General features: G+C 36.4%; 1 protein-coding gene across 2 annotated transcripts in view; it reads right to left on the reverse strand.

Annotated features, from left to right (window-relative positions):
- Positions 1–11,460: 11,460 nt before the first annotated feature.
- ADAD1 (adenosine deaminase domain containing 1) overlaps positions 11,461–25,880 on the reverse strand; it is a 32,620-nt gene continuing 18,200 nt past the window's right edge. For both annotated transcript variants that reach the window (XM_019741384.2, XM_019741385.2), the window contains exons 9-11: positions 20,192–20,429; positions 15,603–15,735; positions 11,461–11,574 (exon numbers count right to left, since the gene is read on the reverse strand). In XM_019741384.2, the coding sequence (XP_019596943.1) occupies positions 11,461–11,574; positions 15,603–15,735; positions 20,192–20,429 (485 nt within the window). The remainder of the gene's footprint in view (positions 11,575–15,602; positions 15,736–20,191; positions 20,430–25,880) is intronic.

The following is a 25,880-nucleotide window of genomic DNA, read 5'->3' on the forward strand; positions in this document are numbered from 1 at the left end:
GTCACTATTTCCTCTTACTCAGGCTGTAGCGTAACCTCCTGACTTTCAAGTCTCTTCTCTAAACAGCCTAAAAAATCAAACAAAAAAAACCACCAACTGCTGCTAAAAACCACTTATAGTAGCAACCAAAATGTTTATCTATATGTGCATTTCTGTGTGCATAGTTACATTAAAATAATGAAAGGATAAATAAAAACCTAAATGATAATTTTCTATACATATAGGTACTACATATATATTTGTGTGTGTGTGTGTGTGTGTGTGCGCGCGTGCGTGTGTGTAAAGAAGAGAAAGAGTGCACATACACACACACTCTTGGGATAGAACAGAGATAAAAGATAGGTTTCCCTGCATACACCATGTATTATAGTTTTGTTGTATTTTTACATAATTTAAAATCTCAATTTCTAAATATCAAGAGCCAAATTAAATAATCTTAACTTTGTGTTGAATTGGAGGTCTAACTCACAGAAAAAAGTTATTTTAAGTTACTTTAAAACTCATCAATTTGATTGTATCTATGTGGTAGGATATGTCCTAAGGATGAAAACAATTTGTTTTCAGTAATCATATTACTGATAGTGATGGCAGTGTTATTCTGAGACCACTATGTGTGTTGTGAAAAAAGTAAGTAAGAAATTATGTTGATATCAATAGGAAAGCAGGATTTTGGTGTGAGAGAAAGGAGATACAAATGTAAGATTTAAGAGGTTAACTAAAAACCCTGTGGACCTGAATTTTAAATGAAACTATCAATATAAACTAAATATATTATTTCATCTTAAATTAAAATACGTATTTCCAAGCTCTCTTCTCTGAAAAGACCTATGGAAAAATAACCAATCCAGTGTTAATAGGGATCCTTAGCATCCAGACTATGGTTTCTAAATACAGCTTTCCATGAAAAGGAACTGAAGCTCTTTAGGTAAAGGGCCAATTCCAAGTGCGGGGCAACAAATGCACAAGACGAGGCGGAAACATTCTGTTGTAAGAAATGAAGGTAACGAAGACACAGGCACCGACACAACAAGGTCCCCACATGAGACCAGGACACCACTCACTATGATTCGCATCGTGCTGGGAAGTTGTAGCCAGTGAAAAAAAGTAAAAAGAAATTAGGAGAGTGGGACAGAAGAAGGAAGCCTCCCATTAGTCACATAGGACATGAGTGTATGAAGAAAACCCAAAAAGCTCTACAGATAAACTATTAGAATTAATTTAGCAAGGTCACTAGATAGAACGTCAACATAAAAAAATCAGTTGTATGTCTACATACCAGCAACAAGCAGAAAATAGACAAAGTGACACCATTTAAAATAACATCAGAAACATCAACTAGAAGAAAAATACTAAGAGATGCTTAGCAAAGATTCCTATTGAAGCAAAAAAGAGAACCTGAATATGAATTGTAATGACGAAAATAAGTATGTTTAAATTTTAGTAATATTTTTAAAAATCTCATTGATCGGTGACATCACAGGAATGGCGGCAGCGAGGCGGACATTTTGAGTTCTCCTCCGGATCTTATCACAAACGGGACATCTATAACCCATCAAAGGACTCTGCAAATCACGCAGAACAGCTAAGAGACTCATGCAAGGATTACTTGAAGGTGGGCAAATTGGGCAAGCAGGGGAATAGGGAAGGGAGTGGAGTGGAGACACAGCCGCATTTGTGGCTATGGAGACGTGGCTGGCATCCACAGCTACAGAGACACAGGGGATCCCAGGATGGAACAGAGAACACAAAAGCTAGGAGGTGGACTCTTTCCCTGTGTCCCATAGCTGATCTCTCCCACCGAGAGGGCAGTATATCTAGCATTTGAGACAGTAACCTTAGCTGAGACCTCCAGCTAGGCCCTAGGTTGCACAAAGGACACAAACTCCATACCTGGGCCCCTCCCCCCACCCTTCCAATCCTACCCCCACCCTACCAGAGACTTAAACTGGCCCCTGAACTGAGGAGTAGTGTCAGATTACAGAGGAGCCTTAGTGCTCAGGTTCTGGGAAGACCGGTGTGCAGCTCTGACCCAGGGAAGAGGCTGGGAAGAGTGTGATTTTTGCTGGGCTGGGAGAGAAGACTCCTCCACCCCCAGCCACCACCTTTTCTGGCCTGCCTAGGGCAGGACAATTACAACTGCGGAGGCACACCCAGGGGTCAGCAGTAGGCGGCAGATGCAGCTCTGGGCTTTCAGCAACTCAGAAATCTCCTGCCAGCCACACACACACACACACACACACACACACACACACCGGAAGAACTGCTCTAAGACTCAGGAGAACTGGGCACAGGGCTGGTGGTGCTACTCTCAGTGCGCATATGTGCAGGCAAGAGCAGAAACTGCACTGACTTTGTAGAAACTACCATCCAGAGCCCTCAGCTCCACTCATCTAAATATGCAGTCCCAAGGTCACTCTGGGTACCAGGTGACCGGCTCTGCCTGCACAATACACAGAGGACTCTTTGGTACCGCAGAGGACGACCTGGAGATTACTTGGTGGGCTTAAGTCAAGACTGGCGCTGCTATTTTTTGTTTTGTTTTTATATTTTTGATCTTTGCCTGTGTTGAGTGTGGGTTATCGGTTGTTTTTACATATGAATGTATTTGTTTTTCTTTGTTGTTGTTATTGTGCTTGGTGATTTCCTTTGTTCTGAAATTGTCCTACACCAGAGCCCAGCTTCAGAGGCACAAGATTCAACACACCCACAAGCCAACTCCAGACCAAACCAGAGTACTAGTGGGTTTGACCTACGAGTGACACACCCAGAGGGAACTCTCTACAGAGCCCATAGAGGCCAAGCCTCATTTAAGCGGTCAATCCCATGCAGCAGAACATCCACTGTGGGCAGAGCCAAGTCTCACAACTAGTCAGCCGAGGAGTCAACCCCACCTACAAACAAGCCAAAAGCAATTAAAGCTCAACGTTCACAGGACAATACACACAATGCAAGAGTCACCTTTGCAGCACACACAGAGAAGAAGGAAGTGGTGCAAGTCAAATATAAAGGACACATACTACATAAGATAACCCAGCAAGAACTAAGAACTCTAGGGGATCTACCTAATACATCAAAGCAAACACAGAGAGTCAGCCAGCATGGGGAAACAAAGACACATGTCCCAAATAAAAGAACAGAGGAAACCTCCAGAATTGGAACCAAATGAAACAGAGGTAACCAACCCATCAGAGACAAAGTTCAGAACACTGATGATAAGAATGTTTAAGGAGCTTAGTGATGACATAAAGGATAGAGAAATCATAATGAACAACCAGTTAGAACTAAAGAATACAATTACTGAAATAAAGAACTCACTTGAAGGAATTAACAGCAGGTTAGATGAAGCAGAGGATCGAATCAGTGACTTAGAAGACAAGTTAGCAGAGATCACCCAAACAGAACAACAGAAAGAAAAAAGAATAAAAAACAATGAAGATGGTTTAAGAGACCTATGGGATAACATCAAGTGCAACAACATGCACATCATAGGAATACCAGAAGGTGAAGAGAGGAAGCAAGGGATTGAGAACATATTTGAAGTAATAATGTCCGAAAACTTCCCTAACCTGATGAAGGAAACCAACATACAAGCCCAGGAAGTGCAGAGAGTTCCAACCAGGATAAACCCAAACAGGTCCACACCAAGACACATTATAGTTAAAATGGCAAAGGTTAAAGACAAAGAGAGAATCCTAAAAGCAGCAAGAGAAAGACAGAGGGTTACATACAAGGGAACTCCTGTAAGACTATCAAATGACTTTTCTACAGAAACATTGAAGGCCAGGAGGGAGTGGCAGGAGATACTTAAAGTGATAGAAAACAAAGGTCTACAACCTAGATTGCTTTATCCAGCAAGGATATCATTTAAAATTGAAGGAGAGATAAAGAGCTTTCTGGAAAAGAATAAGCTAAAGGAATTTATTACCACCAAGTCAGGATTGCAGGAAATATTAAAAGGACTTCTGTAAACAGAAGATGAAAACTGTCTAACAATTAAAAAAATGGCAATAACTATGTACCTATTAATAATCACTTTAAATGTAAATGGATTAAATATTCCAATCAAGAGACATAGGGTGGCTGAGTGGATAAGAAAGCAAGACCCTTGTATATGCTGTATACAAGAGACTCACCTCAGATCAAAAGACATACACAGGCTGAAAGTGAAGGGTTGGAGTAACATATTTCATGCAAATGGAAATGAGAAAAAAGCTGGAGTTGCAATACTTATATCTGACAAAATAGACTTTAAAATGAAGAACATATTAAAAGACAAAGATGGGCACTATATAATAATAAAGGGATTGATGTGACAAGAGGACATAACCCTAGTAGACATCTATGCACCCAACATAGGAGCACCTAAATATATAAAAGATACTGACTGACATAAAAACAGAGATCAACAGTAACACTATTATAGTAGGGGACTTCAACACACCTCTGACAACAAAGGACAGGTTTTCAAGAAAGAAAATCAATATGGAAACAACGGCCTTAAATGACATACTGGACCACTTGGATTTAATTGATATTTTCAGAGCATTTCACCCCAAAGCTGCACAATACACGTTCTTCTGAAGCGCACATGGAACATTTTCCAAGACAGACCACATGTTAGGCCATAAAACAAGTCTTGATGAATTTAAGAAAACTGAAATCATACCAATTGTCTTCTCTGACCACAGTGCTATGAAATTAGAAATCAACTACAGGAAAAAAACTGGAAGACACACCAACTCATGGAGGCTGAATAACATGTTACTAAATAATGAATGGGTCAACCATGAGATCAAGGAAGAAATCAAAAGGTATCTCGAGACAAACGAAAATGAAAACACGATGACCCAAAATCTATGGGATGCAGCGAAAGCAGTCCTAAGAAGGAAATTCATAGCATTGCAGGCCTACCTAAAGAAACAAGAAAAATCACTAATCAACAGTTTATCTTCACACTTAAGGGATCTGGAAAAAGAACAGCAAAATAAGCCCAAAGGGAGTACAAGGAAGGAGATAATAAAGATCAGAGTGGAAATAAATGAAATAGAAACCAGAAAAACAATACAAAAGATCAATGAATCCAAGAGTTGGTTTTCAGGGAAGATAAAATTGACAAACCTTTAGCCAGACTCATTTAAAAAAAAAGAGAGAGGACCCAAATCAATAAAATCAGAAAGAGGAGAAGTGACAATAGATACCACAGAAATACAAAAAATTTTAAGAAATTACTATGAGCAACTATATGCCAACAAATTTGACAATCTGGAAGAAATGGACAATTTTCTAGAAGCATACAACCTTCCAAGTCTAACTCAAGAAGAAACAGAAAACCTGAATAGACTGATTACCACCAGGGAAATTGAATCAGTAATCAACAATCTCCCAACAAACAAAAGCCCTGGACGAGATGGCTTTACAGGTGAATTTTACAAAACATTCAAAAAAGAATTATCACCTATTCTCCTCAAACTCTTCCAAAAAAATCCAGAAGGAAAGAAGGCTCCCAAACGCTTTTTACAAGGCCACTATCACCCTGATCCCAAATCAGACAAAGACACCACAAAAAAAGAAAACTATAGGCCGATATCTCTAATGAACATAGATGCAAAAATCTTCAACAAAATATTAGCGAACAGAATTCAGCAATACATTAAAAAGATCACACACCATGATCAAGTGGGATTCATCCCTGGTATGCAAGGATAGTTCAACATCCAGAAATCAATTAATGTGATACACCACATTAACAAAATGAAAAATTAAAATCACATGATCGTATCAATAGATGCAGAAAAAGCATTTGACAAAATCCAGCAGCCATTTATGAATAAAAACCCTTAAGAAAGTGGGACTAGAGGGATCATATCTCAACATAATAAAGGCCTTATGTGATAAACCCACAGCTAGTATCATATTCAATGGGGAAAAGCTAAAACCATTCCCTGTAATATCAGGAACAAGGCAAGGTTGCCCACTTTCTCCATTTCTATTCAACATAGTGCTGGAAGTTCTGGCCACAGAAATCAGACAACAAAAAGAAATAAAGGCATCCAAATTGGTAAGGAGGAAGTAAAATTGTCATTACATGCAGATGACATGATACTATATAGAGAGAACCCTAAAGACTCCACCAAGAAACTATTAGAGCTGATGGATGAATTTAGTAAAGTAGCAGGATACAAAATTAATATTCAGAAATCAGTTGCAATTGTATATACCAATAATAAAACATCAGAAGGAGAAATTAAAAAAACAATCTCATTTACAATTGCTTCAAAGACTACAAAATACCTGGGATTAAATTTAACCAAAGAAGTAAAAGATCTGTACTCAGAAAATTGTAAGACACTGAAGAAAGAAATGAAAGAAGATACAAATACATGGAAATACATACCATGTTCATGGATAGGAAGAATTAATATCGTTAAAATGTCCATACTGCCTAAGGCAATATACATATTCAATGCAATTCCTATCAAACTACCAACGACGTTTTTCATAGAAATAGATCACGTAATCCTAACATTTATATGGAACCATAAAAGACCCCAGATAGCCTCAGTAATCTTGAGAAATAAGAACAAAGTGGGGGGTATAACGATACCTGACATCAAATTATACTACAAGGCTACATTAATCAAAACAGCATGGTACTGGCATAAAAACAGACACATAGATCAATGGAATGGAACAGAGAGCCCAGAAATAAATCCATGCCTATATGGCCATTTAATCTACGACAATGGAAGCAAGAATTTATAGTCGGGTAAAGATAGTCTATTCAATAAATGATACTGGGAAACCTGGACAGACATGTGCAAAAAAATGAAGCTGGACCACCCCCTTACACCATATACAAAAATGAATTCAAAATGGCTTAAAGACTTAAATGTGAGATCTGAAACCATAAAATTCCTAGAAGAAAATATAGGAAGAAACTTTACAGACATTATCCAGAGTAAGATTTTTACTGATATATCCCCTCATGCAAGGGAAGTGAGAGAAAAAATAAACATGGGATTTCATCAAACTAAAAAGCTTTTTCACAGCAAAGGAAACCATCAATAAAACAAAAAGGGATCCTACTGAATGGGAAAAGATATTTGCCAATGATATATCTGATAAGGGGTTAATATCACAAATTTATAAAAACTCAACTCCAAAAAAACAAACAACCCAATTAAAAAATGGGCAGAGGACATGAAGAGACATTTTTCTAAAAAGGACATACAAATGGCAGACATATGAAAAAGTGCTCCACCTCACTAACCACCAGAGAAATGCAAATAACAACCACAATGAATACCACCTCACCCTAGTCAAAATGGCTATCATCAATAAATCAACAAAGAACAAGTGCTGGCAAGAATGTGGAGAAAAGGGAACCCTTGTGCACTGTTGGTGGGATTGCAGATTGGTGCAGCCACTATGGAAAACAGTATGGAGGTATCTCAAAAATCTGAAAATGGAACTATCTTATGATCCAGCAATTCCACTCCTTGGTATCTATCCGGAGCAATCCAAAACTCTAATTCAAAAACATTTATGCACTCCTATGTTTATTGCAGCGCTATGCACAATAGCCAAGACATGGAAACAACCAAAATACCCATCGGTAGACGACTGGATTAAGAAACTGTGGTTCATTTATACAATGGAGTATTATGCAGCCATAAAGAAGAAAGAAATCTTTCCATTTGCAAGAACATAGATGGACCTAGAGAACATTATGTTAACTGAAATAAGTCAGACAGAGAAAGACAAATACCATATGATCTCACTTATATGTGGAATCTAAATAAAAGAATAAGTGAATGAACTAATCAGAAAGTTTCGGAGACATAGAGGAAAAACTGAGGGTTGCTAGATGGGAGGAGGGTAGGGATAAGGGGGAAGATGAGGGGATTAGAAAGCAGTCAGTAACCACAAGATTGCCACAGGGATACGAAAGTTAATTTGGGTAATGTAATCAATAATGTTGTAAAGATTTTGTAGGGTATCCGATGGAGACTTGTCTCATTAGGGAGACCACCTCAGGGAAGATGTAGATGCCTGATCACTGCACTGTACACCTGAAGCTGAAGCTGAACAATAATGAATGTCAACTACAAGTTCATACATATAGTTACAAGAAGCAGAGCACAGCATTAGGAACAGAGACAGTGGAAATGTATTGGCTGTGTTTGATGTCAGAGGGATAGTGGATGGGGGGTGGGGGGTTGACACAGTGTGAGGGATATAAATGATAAACATCTATTACTTTGTTTTGTGCACTTAAAATAAAAGAAAAGAAATACAAATTAAAAAAAAATCTCATTGGTCAACTTGAAAAGATGACAGGGAACCAAGTACTTATTTCAAAAACATAAAGAAAGAGAAACAATCCAGACTTTTCTGTTACCAACTATATCCCAGGTATCAAATAATATGTAAGTGGACATTCTTTTAATGGAAGCATTCCAGATGAGAAAATCTGAGTATGACCTGCAACCCCTAATCAAATCATGGATTAAGCGATGATTATCAATGACTACTAACATTACAAAAAGACAGACAACCTAGCCATTGCATCTTCTAATGAATGTAGACATTGTCTATGATGTATTCTTGCTAAAAAAATAAAAAATAACGAACCTGAATCTGACAGCCTTTAGATTTTTAGATTTAATTGTTTGTTTCAGGAAATACAGAGGACAGAGGAACATGTTACATGACATCATGGAGCTGTAAGCAACAAAAACGAGTTTGTGGGACATGGCAAACAAGGGACCCAGTCTTTTTCAATAAAAGAACAAAACAGATGAAATCTATAGATTAAGAGATAATTAACATATAAATTTCAATATATGATATCATTTTGATCTTGGGTCCAACAATGTATATAACAATTATGAGATAAGGGGAGAACTATTAATTTTCAAGTTGTGCTAACTAAATTGTGGTCATGTGTGTTCGTGTGTGTATATGAGTCCTCATATTTTACAGATACATATCAATGTATTTTCAGATGAAATAACATCTGATATTTGCTCTAACATAACCCAGTTTGGGGAGATACATGTCAACAAGATTGCTATGTTTTCATAATTATTGAAGCTCAGTGATGGGTACATGGTGCTTCATCTACTATTTTTTGTATGTTTGCAAATTTCCCTACTAAGTAAATAAAGAAGTTGTGGAACGGTGTTTCAGTGTCAGTCAGTCACCTCCCTACACAAAATCCTTCCAGAGCTCCCCTGTGCCTCCCAAACTGAGAACATCTGCTAGACTCAACACTCAGCATTTCCATCAAGCGCTCCAGAGCCTCAAACACTGTGATGTGTGCCCTCTAATCTGTTTTTATCACTTCCAGTTGGTATGGAGTCTCTCTCCCATTGTTGCGTTGTAAATTTCACACGGGCTTCAGTGCTTGCCTCATGTAACAGAATCTTAGAGCTGAAAGAGGGCTTAGATGGAATTAGTTTAGTGGTTTTTGAACAATTTTACAAGTTTAGAAGTGTAAATTTGGAAATTTACTTTGCTTCAAGAAAAGTATCTTGTACAACCCAATACATAATACATAAAAGAAAATAAGCATTGCTGCTTTTGACAAAGGGCAGCCTGGAGCCCTTTCTATCAGGCTCCATCCCTGAAAAAGAATGACAACCACTAGTATCAATTTCATCCTTGCAGAGATAAAAAACTGAGTTGAGAGAGATTAAATAACTTGTAACGGTCATCAAGGCCAATACTGGGTTCCACGGCCATCCCTTGCCCCATCTATAAATGCCATACTGCTTTATCCTTCACTTATTCTCTCGATAGCCCTCTCTAGGTATCTTCTCTCTCTAAACCAAAACACTACATATAATTGACATAACATAGAGAAACACTCAGTGACTACATGTTGAATAAACACATGGTACTTACTAGATTCTGTCTGTAAAACAGTTGGTATATTTGTTTTATCTTATCCTTAAAACTGTAAATTTCTTGAGAATATAAATAATTGTTTACTGATTCTCATGGAAGTGTCTAACGCAGGGCCTTTACCAGTTAGGGAAAACTTTCAGAGGCAAATATTAGGCAGTTGGTGCTCTCCCTAGTATTAAACGTTTAGTCCAGAGCAAAGCACCCACAAATGTAAAGAGCCAAGAACAGGTGAAAGATCTTGCATTTTCAAAGGCAAATACACTATCAAAAAAATAATAGAAATATAGGCTGGAAATATCAGCTGTGGAAGGAAACAATACAGGAAAGAGACTACAAAATTTTAACAAAGAAATACCAGTTTGGAGAAATAAGCAATAAATATTTAGTTGATGAAAATAGAACTTAATAATAGAATATGCTGATTCCTATGAAAGTGCTCATATTGGACCCTTTTAGCCTACCAAAAAAAAAAGGTAATTTCACCTGGTTCAACCTGGTATTAGTAAGTGTAGTCTAGTCCACTCAAATATAGGCATGTCTTTCTAGGATGACCTCGATATTCAACTAAACTCTGCCATACTTTGAGAACAGACAAACAAAACCCCTACCTCAACCTCATCAGAGATTATAACGGTTCATGTGGGGTAGCATGAAACTAATAAATTTAACAAAGAGCCAAGCTAAGAGGGACAGAGTCTGAGAAGCAATAATGTCTAATTCACTGCGACTGGAGCTAAGAAACAGGTTGAAGATGCTCAAGTATGGAACAAACTCACAATTTCACTAAAGATGTACATCCCTTTTTAATCATGGTATAAACAAATATACAGCTAAACAGTCCTTTATAATCTAAATTATAAAGGATTAAATCAGATTTGGCTGGATCTTAAATGACACTTGAAAATGGGCAACCTTAAAGCATTTATGATATTCATCAATTAATCAGAACAACTCACTTATCAAATCGTTCCCTAACATGGTTAACACTTTTCTGCATTTGCATGTGCAGTTTGCATTCAGGAACTTCTCTGGCAAGAGAAATTATATGTTTAGTCACTGCTTTTTACTATCACGTAGCATGGTGACTGCAAATATTAGGCACTCAAATGTCTGTTGAATTAATCAACAAATGATTAAGAATTATTATTTGTATTCTTGGATTTTAGTTTTTAACAAAAATAAACGGGTGAGATACTAGGACACAATGTTGAATATCTTTGCTATATGGATAGCTTTAAAACAAAATCTTAAAAAGAATGAATTTTCCTTTAAACTCCAAAAGGGTAGTGGCTTTATAATGTCTGTAAAAATAAATATAAAATGGCTACATAATGAATAAGGTAATTATTTTTCCAAAAAATAAAATTTCAAGACCCTAATGTTTCAATGAAATTTGACATGGATATTTCCAAATTTTCAGCAATCTCTGGACACTGCTGTTGTAAGATTGATTTTGAAAGCTGAAAACCACCAATATTAAAAAAAAAAATTTACTAGTCAAAACACACCAAAAAATAAGATTTTTAATGTGACAATAGATTGCCTAACTCACATACTAAATTGCTCTATACAGGGAGATTTCACAATCCAGGAGCCATAGCCATGTTGCTTTAAGTAGGATTTCAACAAAGTTTTAGCTTCTTGATAGGATCCAGACATACACTATAGAAAGAAAAAAAATTGAATTATAGGATATAGGCAGAATTTGGCTTATGAAAAGTATGTAGCCCTAATCTTGGTTCTTTAGCTTGACATCTTAAAAATTAATGAAAAAATTTTTGAATTCCTATTTTTTCTCAACACTATTTTTGAAACTAAATTTTCTTTCCCAACACTCCTAAAACAATTTCTTCTGTTTTAACATTTTTAATTAAAAGAGTAATCATACTCATTATAGAAAACTTGAAAAATAGAGGAAACATAGAGAAGGAAATAAAAAATCACCTGTAATCCCCAAACTACAGACAACCACTATTCATATTTTGGTTTATTTCATTTTTTTTATAAATGAACACATAGATGAACTAAAAATAAAGCTTTATTGAGGTTTAATTTACATACCATAAATTCCCCACTGTAAGTACACAGTTTCATTTTTTTTTCAGTAAATTATACAGATATGCTACCACAGTCCAGTTTTAAAACAATTCCATCACCTGCAAAGAGTTCCATTTTCAGTCAGTCTGTATTCCTGGCCCCAGCCCCACGCAACTACGAAGCTACTTACTTTCTCTAGAGTTTTGGTTTTTCTAGAAATTTCACAAAAAATGATGAACACAGTACGTAGTCTACTGTGTAAGGCTTCCTTCAGTAAGCACGTTTTCAGATTCCTTCATGTTGTTTCATGTATCAGTAGTTTGATCCTTTTTTTGCTGACTAGTGCTCCACTGCATGGGTACATCACATAGCTCATGCATTCACCAGCTGGTGAACATCTAAACTGTTTCCAGTTTTTGGCTACTATGAGTAACACTGCTGGAAACATTTATGAATGCGTCTTGGAGGGATATAAGTTTATGCTTCTCCTCCCGTGAAAGTGCTGGGTCACATGGTAAGGATATGTTTACCGCTGTAAGTAACTGCCCAACTGTTTTCCAGAGTGATGGCACCATTTGACACTCCTGTCAACAGTGCAAGAGCTTTCCAGTTTCTCCGCCACGACACTTGGATAGTCACTCTTCTGGATTTTAATGCGTGTGTGGCAGTATCTCACTGTGGTTTGATTTTGCATTTCCCTAACAACTAATGAGGCTGAGCACCATTTATATGTGTGTTTGCCATTTGTATACAGTCTTTGTCCCCTTTAAAAACTGGCTTGCTTGCCCTCTTGAGTTTTAAGAATTCATAGTATGTTCTAGATCCAAGACCTTTGCCAGATGTATGATTTGCGAGTATTTTATTTCCAGTCTGTGGCTTGTATTTTCATTTTCTTAATGATGACTTTTGAAATCAAGTTTTAAATTCTGGAGTCTAAACGGCCAATTTTTTTCTTTTATGGATTGTGCTTTTGGTGTCGTATCTAAGAAAATTTCCCCTAACCTAAGAATACAAATATTTTCTCATGTTTTCTTTGGAAGTTTAATAGTTTAGCTCTTTTAGATCTACGATCCATTTTTTTTTTGGCATGACTGATACGTCAAATTAGTTTTTTGTTTTGCCCAGAGATATCCGACTGTCCCAGTGCCATTTGCTGAAAAGACTATTCTTTCTCCCATTAAATTACCTTAGCACCTTTGTATAAAATCAATTAACTATAACCGTGTGGGTTTATTACTCTTCCATTGATCTATATGTCTATCATTACATCAATACACTGACTTGATAACTGTGCGTTTATGACAGATTTGTAACTGGGGAGGGTGAGTCTGCCAATTTTACTCTTTCTAAAACTGTTTTAGTTCTTCTATGTCTTTTGGATTTACATACCAATTTTAGAATCAGCTTGCCAATTTCTATACAAAAATTTCCTGCGATTTTGATGGAGTTTGCATTGAATCCATACATTAATTTGAACAGAACTAACATTCTAACAATTCTAAGCTTTCCAATCCCAGAAATGGTACATCTTTCCATTTATTTAGGTCTTCTTTAATTTCTCTCAGCAACGTTTCATTATTTTCAGTATGTAGGTCTTGCACCTGTTTTTATTCCTAAGTATTTTTCTTAGTCTTTTTAAAAATACATTTTAGTACAGAGGACCAGGAAAATACACAGTATTCAACATTTGGACCCATTCAGAACCAGTGTCTAGTGATTGTTAAGGCTTTACATTCCTGTTTTTTACATATCCCACTATTTTTGTTTGAAACTTATTTCAGTAACATATTGTAGCAACTCTGTGGACTATTTTATTGTTCAAAGGCTGTACAGTTTAAAAATTGTTTAAATTGTTCGATTCTAGCTTGTTTAAATTGTGAGGTCTGTTTTCTACATGGTGTGCAGCTGCTGTTGTCTCTTCCACGTTTTGTTCTTATTTTTATGTCTTAGCCTTGCCTCCTAGTGGTTACCCTGCATAGCTTATTGATAGGCAGATGATTTCAGCAGACATTGTACTCAAACACCTTAAACCTGTAAGGCCTGCACCTTTTTCTGATCCATTTATGAGTGTGAGTGTGTGTGTGTGTGTGTGTGTGGGGGGTATTTAATGTTGTAGCCAGTTCTGTTTCAGTTTCTTTACTGGGTTCCCTTGGGTCTACCAGCACATGAATGTAGTTTCTCATTCTCAGTCAGCCAGGGATATAGAGAGAATAGACGTCAGGCCTTCCATGGCTCTTTCATTACCAAAATCCATCCAAGTTACTAATTGGTCCACCATTTGCCCCAACCAGGACCAGCAAAGTAACCTTGGGCCAGCAAAGTAAGTGATTTTCCCCATTTGTTTCCTACCAGGTTTGGCGCTTTTCACTGACAAAGCCACAGAGTTGGGTCACCCCTGACCCAAAATCAAGTCTACCCCCTCCAGCAGCAAGCCTACTGCTTTTGGTGGTATTCTCACTGGTAAAACTACAGTTCTTACCATTCGAACAAGCAGAGAGGAAGAGAACAGGAATAGCCTTGAGCAAAGGCGAAACAAACTCCTCCTGCTCCTAGCCAAAGCTCTAGCAGATTTTCAAGAACGTACACTTTTCAATATGTTTTCTGCCTTTAGTCAATTTCCAAGGATGTGAAAACATTGTTTTTTTGGCCTAGTTTTATACTTGTTTTTATAGAGATGATATCTTTATGCTGCCAAAACCAGAAATTGACAAAAACTTTTATACTTAAAAACATATGTGTACATACACACAAACCTGTAGTTATTAGTATAAGTGCATTAAAGATTGGGTTTATACAGTTTGAGCACTAAGGTATTGGTGAAATGAAGAGACTTTCACATATACCACCTCATTACTGAAACTGAAATTAGATTATCAGAAACAATTTATATATGCATATATGTATATTTAATAACTTGATAACACAGATAAGTTATATTATGAGCATGTCTCATATCATTTTATGTTGAGTGAAAAAAGCAAATTAAAAAGATCATTATTCACTATGACCTCAATATTTTAAGATCATACACAAAAATATATACCACGACACGAAAGTGAAATAAAATGCTTATAAGTTAAGAGTATCATGTTTGAATAGTTGATGGTATTACAAGTAGTATTTTTTCCTCTGTGCCTTGAAAAAATTGCAGAATTCTCTACTCAAAAATGCATTATGTATGTTAATACTAAAAAAAGAATAAATATTTTTAAAGAGAGAAAATGGCTATCTACATCACCTACTGAAGCCCAAATCACATGAGGAAATTATAAAGTTGTTTCACAACTTTAAAATAGGAAAACTAATTTATTTGGATATATTAATGTATTATTTTAGAATACTTAACTTGTATGGTTAGCACAATTAATATCATATATAGAACAAATGTGATTATCATTTTGTTTCTCTGGATATGACAGGTTTTGAGCAATACTGTCAAAGCACGTACCATACTGAGGTGGCTATTTTAAGTGGCAAAACAGATCCAATTTCTGGCATGTTCATTTAAAAATTAATTTTACCACTGCATGGCAATACCTGATATTCAGTAACTATTCAACCAAGTTTTGCTACTACCATCACCCCAAGGTCACCACACTGCTGTTGTCTTCAATTACATTTCTATGATTAACTGCATTTCTTTAAGGACTTACCTTAGCTGCGTGGTATGTACTAGCTTCAAGTACATCGTCTTTCTTAGCTTCACTGGCAAGCAGGTTAAATCGACTTAACATTGCAGCCTTACAAAGCCGACTTGCCATGGACACACCACTTTTAAATGGGGAGCTAAGATAGAAAGGAACAAAATAGTATTCAATGATTTATGCTGGCAATTGTAGGGATTAAAATCAACATAGAATAAACAAATATTTATCTCAATTATGTGCAATGCATATAGTGAAATTTTTTACATATTCTGAATATTTACTTTATGAAGTTAATTTAATTAAATTACAGTTTAAGTTATATAGTATTGCATTAAAATTAAAGCAGGAGATGGCTATTTGGAACCTTTCTATCGTTTGAAGCAAAATTAATCTACGGTGATCCAAATTAAAACAGTGGGTCTACCGGGGACTGACTGCAAGAGGGCATAGAAATATTTCCCAGGATGATAAAAATGTCCTGCATTTTGAGCAGGGTGATTGTTACACAGAGATACACAACAGATACATCAGAACTCATTAAATTGTACAGTGCCTGTCACTGTATGTAAATTTTAACTCACCAAAAAAAATATACACACGCATTTCACAATCGTCCAGATATACGTGTGCCTGTATGCACATGCAGGTATAGATTTCATCTATGTTTTTAATAAAAGTGATTCCACACATCATGAACTTTTTGGCTAGTGGACCTCTTTCCCTTCACATCTTCTCATTAGCTGCTCTTGTGATAGATTACAAAAACTGCACAAATCCTTCATTCCTACCTCCACACATTTTACACTATGATTTTTCAGAATCTCCCATCAATAAACTGTGTTTGATTTCCTCTCCCCTTGAATTTGGGCTCACTTTGTGACTTGTTTTAGTGAATAGAAGAGACGATGTACCAGTTCCAAGCCTGGGCCTCAGCAGCTTTGTCCTCATTCTCTTGGGACTGCTCTCTGGCCATGTAAGCCACCTGGGACTAGTCTCCCAGAGGGGGAGGGAACACATGGACAGGAGCCCAGCTGTCCCTCTAAGATCAGCCAAGTTGACCTTCAATTAACCTAGAGCTGACCCTAGGTGCATGGGGCAACCCAACCAAATCAGCTCAGTTGACTTAAGGATTTGTGAGCAGTAGTAAATGGTGGTTGTTTTAAGCCACAAAGTTTTGAGGTAGTTTATATGCAGCAGTAGCTAACATATGCTCCTGTGTATGAAATCTATTGACCTCTATATATTAATTTTCCGCCATGATACTTTGTGTTGTGGTAGGATTACAGATGGGCTTTTCAAGTAGAAAGATACCATATGCAAAAAGCAGTAATTTTTCAAGTAGAAAGATACCATATGCAAAAAGCAGCAATTTTTCAAGTAGAAAGATACCATATACAAAAAGCAGCAATTTTACCTTCTCCTTTCCAATATTTTATATCTTACTTCTTTTCATGTCCAAATACATTAAGTAAAATGTAAAATTAACAGCAATAGCAGTAAACAGTCAAGTTTGTTCTGGATGTTAGTGAAAAATGCATCTGAGTTTTCATTATCAATTGTGATACTTTTGGACTAATACATTTTATTCTTAACAAAATTATCTATTCCTTTTTTTATTGAGTATCTTTATCTAGAATAGTTGTATAGCTGTATTATATATACCTTCTTAGAATTTATAGAGATGAATACATGGTATTTTTTCCCTTAGATCAATAATTTTGACAAATTACAATAAGAGTTTCTAATCTGGTATTATTTCTATGATATTACCGTCCTCACATTCTTAGGAAAAAAAACCCAATTGGTACTGTTGTATAAAAAATATTTTAAGGTACTGCTAGATTCTGCTTCCTAAAATTAGTATTTTATTTAGCAGCTCTGCTTGAATATAAAAGTGACCTTGTTCTGTAACTTTTTTTGCTTCACGTAAGCATTTGGATGTTCTCCGTATTTTTGGATAGCATTGGAAATTTCTGCTATTTAAAGGTTTATAAAACTCCTCTGAAACACCCTGGAATCATGCTTTCCTTGGGAAAAAGTTAGGGTAACTTTTTGATAACTTTCTCATGAAAATAATGTTTAGATTTTTCTTTCATTTGTACCAGTTTTAGAACTATTTTTTTTCCTAGAAATTCATGCATTCCAACCCAGGTTTTCAAATATATTTGCACGGTTGAGCAAAGAAGTTTATGATTCTTTCAGTTTTCTGTTTCTGAGTACTTTACTCCCTCACTACTTTGTATGAGATTAGCTAGTGATATTTTTTCAGGAAATCAACTTTTTATGGTTACTTAACTTTTTCTGTTCTCTAGCTCTTTACATTTCTAGTATTATTATTTTCACCATTCTGCTTATTTCCATTATTTGTTGATATAAGCATTCAAAGTACTGGCTTTTCCATCCAGCTTTACTTTAGCTGTACATCCTACAAATTCTGATATGAATTTTTTTAATACCTTTGTTTTCTAACTATTCTGCAGTTTCATTCTACATTTCCTCTTTGAGATAAAAGTTACAGAACTTCTTTCTCAGCGAAAGGAGTCTCTAGTATTATGATTTTGTCATTTATAGTTTTATTACATCACAGTCAGAGAATATTATCTACTGACTGCTTCTACGTTTTAGAATTTGAGATTTTTTTGTGGCCTAACATATGGCCAATTTTTGTCAGTGTTCTGTAGGTTCTTAAATGTAGGTGTATTTTGTATTTTTATGGTGTTTTTAAATAAGTCAATGAAATCGACCTTGTTATTTAAAACTACTATATCTTTGCTTATGTTTCGTCAACTTGATCTACCATAAACTGAAAGAGGTTAATTATTGTCTCAACTAGTAGTGTGTTTCCATTTTTCTTCTCCCATAATTTCTGCTTTATAAATGTTGATATTATGCTATTGGCTGCACAGATATTCATAACTGTCTGTCTTCCCTGTAAATTAACTTTATATTGTTAAAATGTCCTTGGCTTTATGTAATGCTTTGGTGCTGAATTACACTGTCTATTTAGATCACATCTGCTTTCTTTGTGTTTGTAATCACCGGGCAAGCATTTAACCATAATAAATGAGTTAAGTTCATTTTACGTTTATTAATTTCATCTCTATTATACTATTAGAGGCGGGATCAAAAAATGTGGTGAATGCTGCTGCAAAGGGCCATCCAACAAAATGCAGGGATCTTCAATACAGGAAGCAACGTGTTGAATCTTAGTAACAGTGTGTGACAAGTTTCAACTTGTTTGGTGCAGTCAGTCGGGTGTGATCTACGGTTGAGAGAAGGTGTGTTTTAAAGTGTGCCGTAAATCATCCTCCATCATGACAGAGATCTGTGTCACATATTGCATCTGGTACAGCAATTTCTGTCAAATAAAAACATTACGGTGTGTCTTCATCCACTTTATTCACTGGATCTGGCACCGTGCAACTCTGGCTCTTCCCCAAAGTCAAAATGATTCAGGACATCCAGGCAGCCATGACAGCACAAAAGACACTCATGAAAATTCTTCCAGAACTGCTTCAGAAAGTAGCAAGAACGATGGGATAAGTGTGTTCGAAGTAAGGGGGAGTATTTTGAGGGGGAATTAATGGCAATGTGCCTTTTACTGTAATAAGTTTTTTATTTAAACATTCACTGTATTTTTTTATCACACGTCATATGTTTGTAGTTTTTTAACTTTCATAAAAGACCTGTTTTGTTTGCAAGTGTGTAGTTTGTTATTAACAGTCATACACTTCTTTATGATGATTCAAAGCATAAATAGCATAATTCATTCAAGCTAAAATAATCACTAGTGTGCTTGACTGAGTTTGTACCAAGAAACATTTGTATGTGGTTGCAATTTGTCTTTCACAAAGAAAGCAAATTTAGGCATTTAAACTTTTAACATTATTCATTACCTCACACTAAAAGAAGGGTTTAGGTTTTACTTCATAATCAATGGTAGGAGTATCACAAAGAAATGTCTAAAACACAGTGTATCACGTGTAAGAACAAAGGCTTTGGAAATAAAATGTCCAGATCAGATTCCCAGTTGTGTCACTTACTACTTGGGTGACTTTAAGCAAGATATTTAACCTAGCTTGAATCTCAGTTTCTTTACCTGTAAAAGGACAATAATCTACAAGGTTATTACAAGAAGGCAGCATACCACAGTACAACAGTTCTAACACTTAACTGCACACAAGTAATACTTGGGAGAGCATGCCAAAAATACCATTTCCTGAGTCCTAAATCCAGAAATTCAGATTCAGAAGGAGAAATTTTAAAGCAAATACATTGTATGGTTCTAATGCAAACGGTCATGAAACGATGCTTGGAGAAAGACAGGTTCTGGAAACTGATTCTGAATTCTGGCTCTACCACTTACTTAGCAACTTCAGTAAATTATGTAACTTCTCCAGGCCTGTCTTCTCATCAGAAAAAAAAAAAATTTAATTGTACAATGCCTGCAACATAGTCACGTTCAATTAATTAAACTATTATTACTGTTATTGAGAATTTTTTAAAAATGTATCAAAAAAAGTTAGAATAAAAAGTGTATTAAAATGTCGTCTTTCACTTAATATGTGATTTTACAAGAAATTAGTTGTGCTAACCTTTCAGTGATCTTCCCACTTAGGCCATCCACAATCTCCAAAGAATTGTCCCCTTGTGCCCAATTCAAACTCAAGGATCTATATTCCACATTTGTTTGGAGTAGATATGCAGAAGGTACTAAAACTATTTGAGGTCGGTTGACCAAGTAAAATATTGGAAGTTTTGAAGTGAGTGCATCATCAACACGTTGTTTGATAGCAATTTCTAAGCCTCTAGTATCACTGCAATTCGCATCACCTAAAAAGCAAAAACAGAACACCACAACGTCAATACAGGAAATCTTTTCCAAAGATTATACAGGAAAAAATAATGGGAAAGACTTTGAAGTCCATTTTGTTATCCTTCATGTTGTGACCTTCCCTTTCCTACTTTCACTCTTAGCAGCTACTTCTCTACTCTTTACCAGAACCAGGACATGGTGACAGCAGTCAGAATGTCCATTCAAAAAAGACTCTTCTACAGAAAATGATGAATTAACATTCCAGTGAATAAAAGCAAAGGGCCACAACTGACTCAGAAAGAACATGGCACATTTTCCAGGCTCTGCCGGAAAGAATAGGCAATTCTGTCTTGAGTGCTCAGATCACAGCATGAAATCAGCACAAATGCAGCAGATAAATATGGCTGACAAAAAGTGGGTGAAAGTCAGCCATTTTTCCACATCTAAGGGCCACAAATTACAAGTTACAGTATTACAATGTTCTAGTTTCCCAACACAAAGTTTTTAATACACTGACTGACCATTTCTGGTTAAAACTGTGGGCAATACCATGCAAAAGCTTGGAGTTCTCAAGATAAAATAATTGTTGAAGAAGAGACCTCAAAAAGATGCAATGTTATTAGTATAAAATAGTGGGATGCATCAAATTTAGAACTGAAGGTAGGGAACAGCCATTCCTATTTAAGTTAGTGATTCTGAAGCAGACCTCCCTCCTTCTTTTTGTGTCCACATCATTGACATTGTTGAGACAGCTACTGGACTTACATTATTATGACTATTTAGGAACTAGAGATGATGTAAAAAGAGTATGAGTGGCTTTTGATAACACCTTTTTTCTAAGCACTCCTCTCTCTGAATGTTCCCAAGCAAGAGATACTGACAAATGAACGCTAACGATATGCTTGTGCACAGAAAAAAAGTTGGGAAGAAATAAGGTCTGCGGAATAGTTACCACAATCTATAATGAAGACATGAGTTCAAAAGAAAATGTTATGTATTTATTACGCACTGTCCTCCAGACTAAATGTGTCCCCACAAAGTTCATATGCTGCACCCTAACCCCCAAAGTGATGGTATTAGGAGGTGGGGCTTTGGGCGGTGATTAGGTCATGAGGGTGGAGCCCTCATGAATGCGATGGGCACCCTGATAAGAGGCCCTTCCCCTTCTACCATATGAGGCCACAGTGAGAAGACAGCATCTGTGCACCAGGGAGTGGGCCTTCACCACACACTGCACCTGACAGTGCCTTGATCTGGGACTTCCCAGCCTCCACAACTGTGAGAAACACATGTCTGCTGCTTAAGCCACCCAGTCATGGTATTTTTTTGTAGCATCCCAAACAGACTAAGGCATATTGTAATGTGATGATGACAATGGTTGTGTCTAAAAATAGCAAGACATGTTTGGAAAAAGAAAAAATAAAACTCTACAAGTCAAACTCTGTGTTAAAACTACTTAAACATCAAATCGTTTTACCTAGATGTTTTAGTGGGGTGGTGTAAAAGCTAATTTAATAGAACATAATCAAGAATATTAATATTTTATTAGAAATTTTACTTTTCCCTTCTATATGTAACTTTTATTATGAACTGTATCTGAGGTATGAGTTTGGTTATATCTTGAGACTAAATCTTGTTTCTGAAAAAATGTATCTCTAAAATTATATCCCTCAATTGGAAAATTTGTATTTCATTCATCTGAAATGATCTGAAATAATAACATGAAACTCAGGTTAAAATCAAAGGGTAAATCTTTTAAAGACTATGGCAGACCTGACCTGACAGCTTTCATGCAGAGAATGTCTCAGGAGCTTAGTCTACCATAAGTAAAGCCAACAGAAATGGCTGCTGAAACAGCTAATACAAACTGAAGCTGCGTTAATTAGAACACAGGTTTAGAACACAACACAATATCACTAAAGAACGATGCCCTGGTCATACCACATCTGGAACGGCATATTTAGTCTGAGGCATTATGTTGTAACACTGTCACCCATGTGTTACAGAACATCTGGAGAAAACACACCATGTTCCTGTGAAACACAAACGATATTTGGATAGGTGAAGACAGAAAGGCAGGAAGTGCCTTGTCTTTGTGTCTCTAATGCTCATCTGTATTTTATGTGGATGGTGCCCCAAGGGAGTCGGTAAGTGCGCACAGCTCCTAGCATGTAGTAGGGGGCTCAATAAATGGCACATGAGAAAGGAGTATAAGAGGTTAGGTCACAGAGAGCAGGGGTCATCAACCCTGGATGCACATCAGAATTGCTAGGGACGAGGACAGTAATGCACTGCCAGTTGCCTACTGTAAAAGCTTCTAGAAGAGCGTGAAGGGCAGCAAAAAGAGTAAAAAGTGACAGATCAAATTTACTTTTTAAGTGTTCCAGGCAGCAGAGTTAGCATTAAGTATAAAAATAAAAGCTCTTTCAAAAATAAACCAGGCTGACTGAAAGCATGTATTCCTGAAATGTCTGCTGACCTCCTAATATAAGCCAGGCCAAGGTCAGTGTGGCAAAGCACCTGACTTCAGAGCATCAGGCGTAGCAGAACAGCAGTGAGATTCCAAGTACTGGCTATGCTCAGATATGGCTGTCAGAGCTGAACCTAATCCCAAAAGCTCAGGCTCTGCTCACTAGCAAACTGAATGATTCAAGTATTTTAGAAACATTCTGGACCGCATATTATTGATCTGACAAAGAGACAAGAATCCACACCAGAACCTCTAAAGTTATCAAATGGTTCTTAAAAGTCCATGAACTGTGTTTAAAACAGACTCCTTCACTAGGAGGGAATCAGCATTTAGTATTCTCTACATTCCAATTGTACAATTCAAATCAACACATGAAAAGGGTCCCTGGGTGGAAATAACCTCTGGACACACATTCTTGAAGTATTCAGACAGATGATCTTATCTTAATAGGATACCGAAGGCAAAACATACCTTTAAAAGCTGGAAAAATATAAATCCAACTATTTTTAAGTATCTAAGCAAAGTGATTTTTTTCCATATTACTATATTATTTTCTGTTGAATTAATAGTAAATGCCTTTTTAAATGCAAGCCTAAGATTTTTTCTTAAAAAAGAAAAATATTACCATAAAATGACAAAAGGAACATCTGAGAACATCTGCAACATAAAATATATTTCTGCAAACTTTTTGAAAAGTTAAATGAAGTCTTAAAATATAATACTCTCTTCATTTGTAACTGATCTATTAAATTAGGTTTCTAAGAATCAAAATGAAGAACTGCAAAGGATTTTGTACGGCTTCAGAGAAAAGAGGACAAGGCATTATAAAAAACAGACTCAATCTATATTGTCACTTGGTACAGGAGTAAGGGGAAGCAAATTTCCATTCTAAATAAGAAGGAATTGTTTTTAAACAATTGGAGCTATTTCATTAATGGAGTAGATTGATTAAAGCCCACATTCCACATTACTGGATGCTTTTAAACCAGGGTGAGATGATCCTCTATCAGGTACGGCATAAAAAGAGTTTACAGTGAGAAGCTGTACTAGATGACTAACAAAGTTCAATGAACTCTTCAGATTCTTTTAGTTATCCAGATCACACCGTTTTGGTGTACTCATACTTTAAATGCATATTTTTTCAAAGTGAGCCATCACACTATCTGAATCAGAATCATGGCAGTGCTTTTACAATGTATAGTCTTTAGCCTTGAAACTCCTCGCCCTCTCCCACCCCCACATAGAGATAAGAGGTTCAGAAATCTGCATTTTTTACAAACAATTGAAACACACTAAAATCATTTACATTACCCTAGACAGAACACCAACAAATTAGTTTTCAATGTATCCCACAATATGCCAAGAAAGAAGGAAGAAGCAATTTTACAGACTTCGAGTGTTTTTACAGCTACCTGGTGTCTCCATTGCTACGTGCAAGATGACAGTCAAAATGACAAGATCTAATTGTTAATAAGTCCATGTTCCAAATCATTAATACCAAATAATTTTTAAAAGAATTTGTATCCATCCTTTTAAGAAACAAAATATAGCAGAGTTACATCATACAAATAACAAATTCTAAAAGATTTTTCTTCACAAAAGTCAAAGTGTTGCGGAAAACGGCAGAGACCAAGAGACTCAAGCGGCACGCAGAGATCAGGGAGAACACAGCTTTATTACGCCGGCGGGCTCAGCGGGATTGTTCCCAAAGACTGAGCACTTACTGGGGTCGGGCGCTTTGTTTTATAGGGTTAGGCCTCCAGGTTTGGGGGGGGATTCGCACCATTGTTATTGCGGCGCTAGGGATTGGTTAAATCTGGCCGGGGTGCCAGGGAGGTCCGTCCCTAACAGCTGTGACCACTCAATACTGTTTTGATGGGAAAGCCTCTAACTGCTATGCTCGCAGGGAAACTGCTCCGATAAGATATCGCAGGAGGGAGGGGACGGAAAGCTCCCAAGGCTGTGCTCGCAAGGAAACTGCTCCGATAAGGTATCACAGGAGGGAGGGGACGGAAAGCTCCCAAGGCTGTGCTCGCAGGGAAACTGTTCTGATAAGGTGACGGAAAGCTCCCAAGGCTGTGCTCGCAGGGAAACTGCTCCGATAAGATATCGGAGGAGGGAGGGGGATGGAAAGCTCCCAAGGCTGTGCTCGCAGGAAAAAGACCGTCCCCACAAAAGAAAGCCTTAAAAGCTAAATCTGTGATTCTAGAAAAATCACAGACATTTCTTGGATAATTTAGAGACATTTATCAAGAAAAAGAGTCTTTTCTAAAGGTTGATGTAAGTTTGAAGTGCCTGAGAAAGTATGCAGAGGGTGCCAAAACAACGTATACACATTTTAAGAAAGGAAAAAAACTGTATTAAAATTGTAATACTCAATATATACCGATAACAAAAGATGAATACAAGTCATGTGTATACGTTGTTTTGGCACCCCCGTTATGAACTGACTAAAAGAAAACATGGTAAAGACGAACTTTAGTAATCAAATTAAATCTAAGAAAAGAAGCAGTTAGAGAAAACCATTTTTAAGGGTGTGAATAAACAGGCACTCTCATGTAAAATTGCTAGTAGGAAGATCTGGAGGGTAACTTGGTAATATTTTCTAAAATTGCATACATTTTTGACCTGCAATTCTTCTTCCAGGAATTCACCTTACAAATATACTTTAAAATGTGTGAAAAAGCAATGTAAAAAGGTCATTCACTATAGCATTTTGGCAGCTGTAAAAGATCAGAGACAATCTAACATTCCATCAAGCTACATCTGGTTAAATAAATGGTACACTTATAGTACACTTATACAAAGAAATACCATACAGCAAGCCATGAATAATAATGAGGGAAATCTTTATATACTCATAGGGAAAACTTTCCAAGATATACTGTTAAATGAACAAAGATGCAGAAGAGTATAAAATTGTATGATCCCATTCACGTAAAAAAAAAAAAAAAAAAATGGAAATTGTGCACTTACTTCTATAAGCATAGACTATATT

Source organism: Rhinolophus sinicus, linkage group LG07 (genome assembly GCF_036562045.2).
Source record: "Rhinolophus sinicus isolate RSC01 linkage group LG07, ASM3656204v1, whole genome shotgun sequence".
NCBI classification, from domain to species: Eukaryota; Metazoa; Chordata; class Mammalia; order Chiroptera; family Rhinolophidae; genus Rhinolophus; species Rhinolophus sinicus.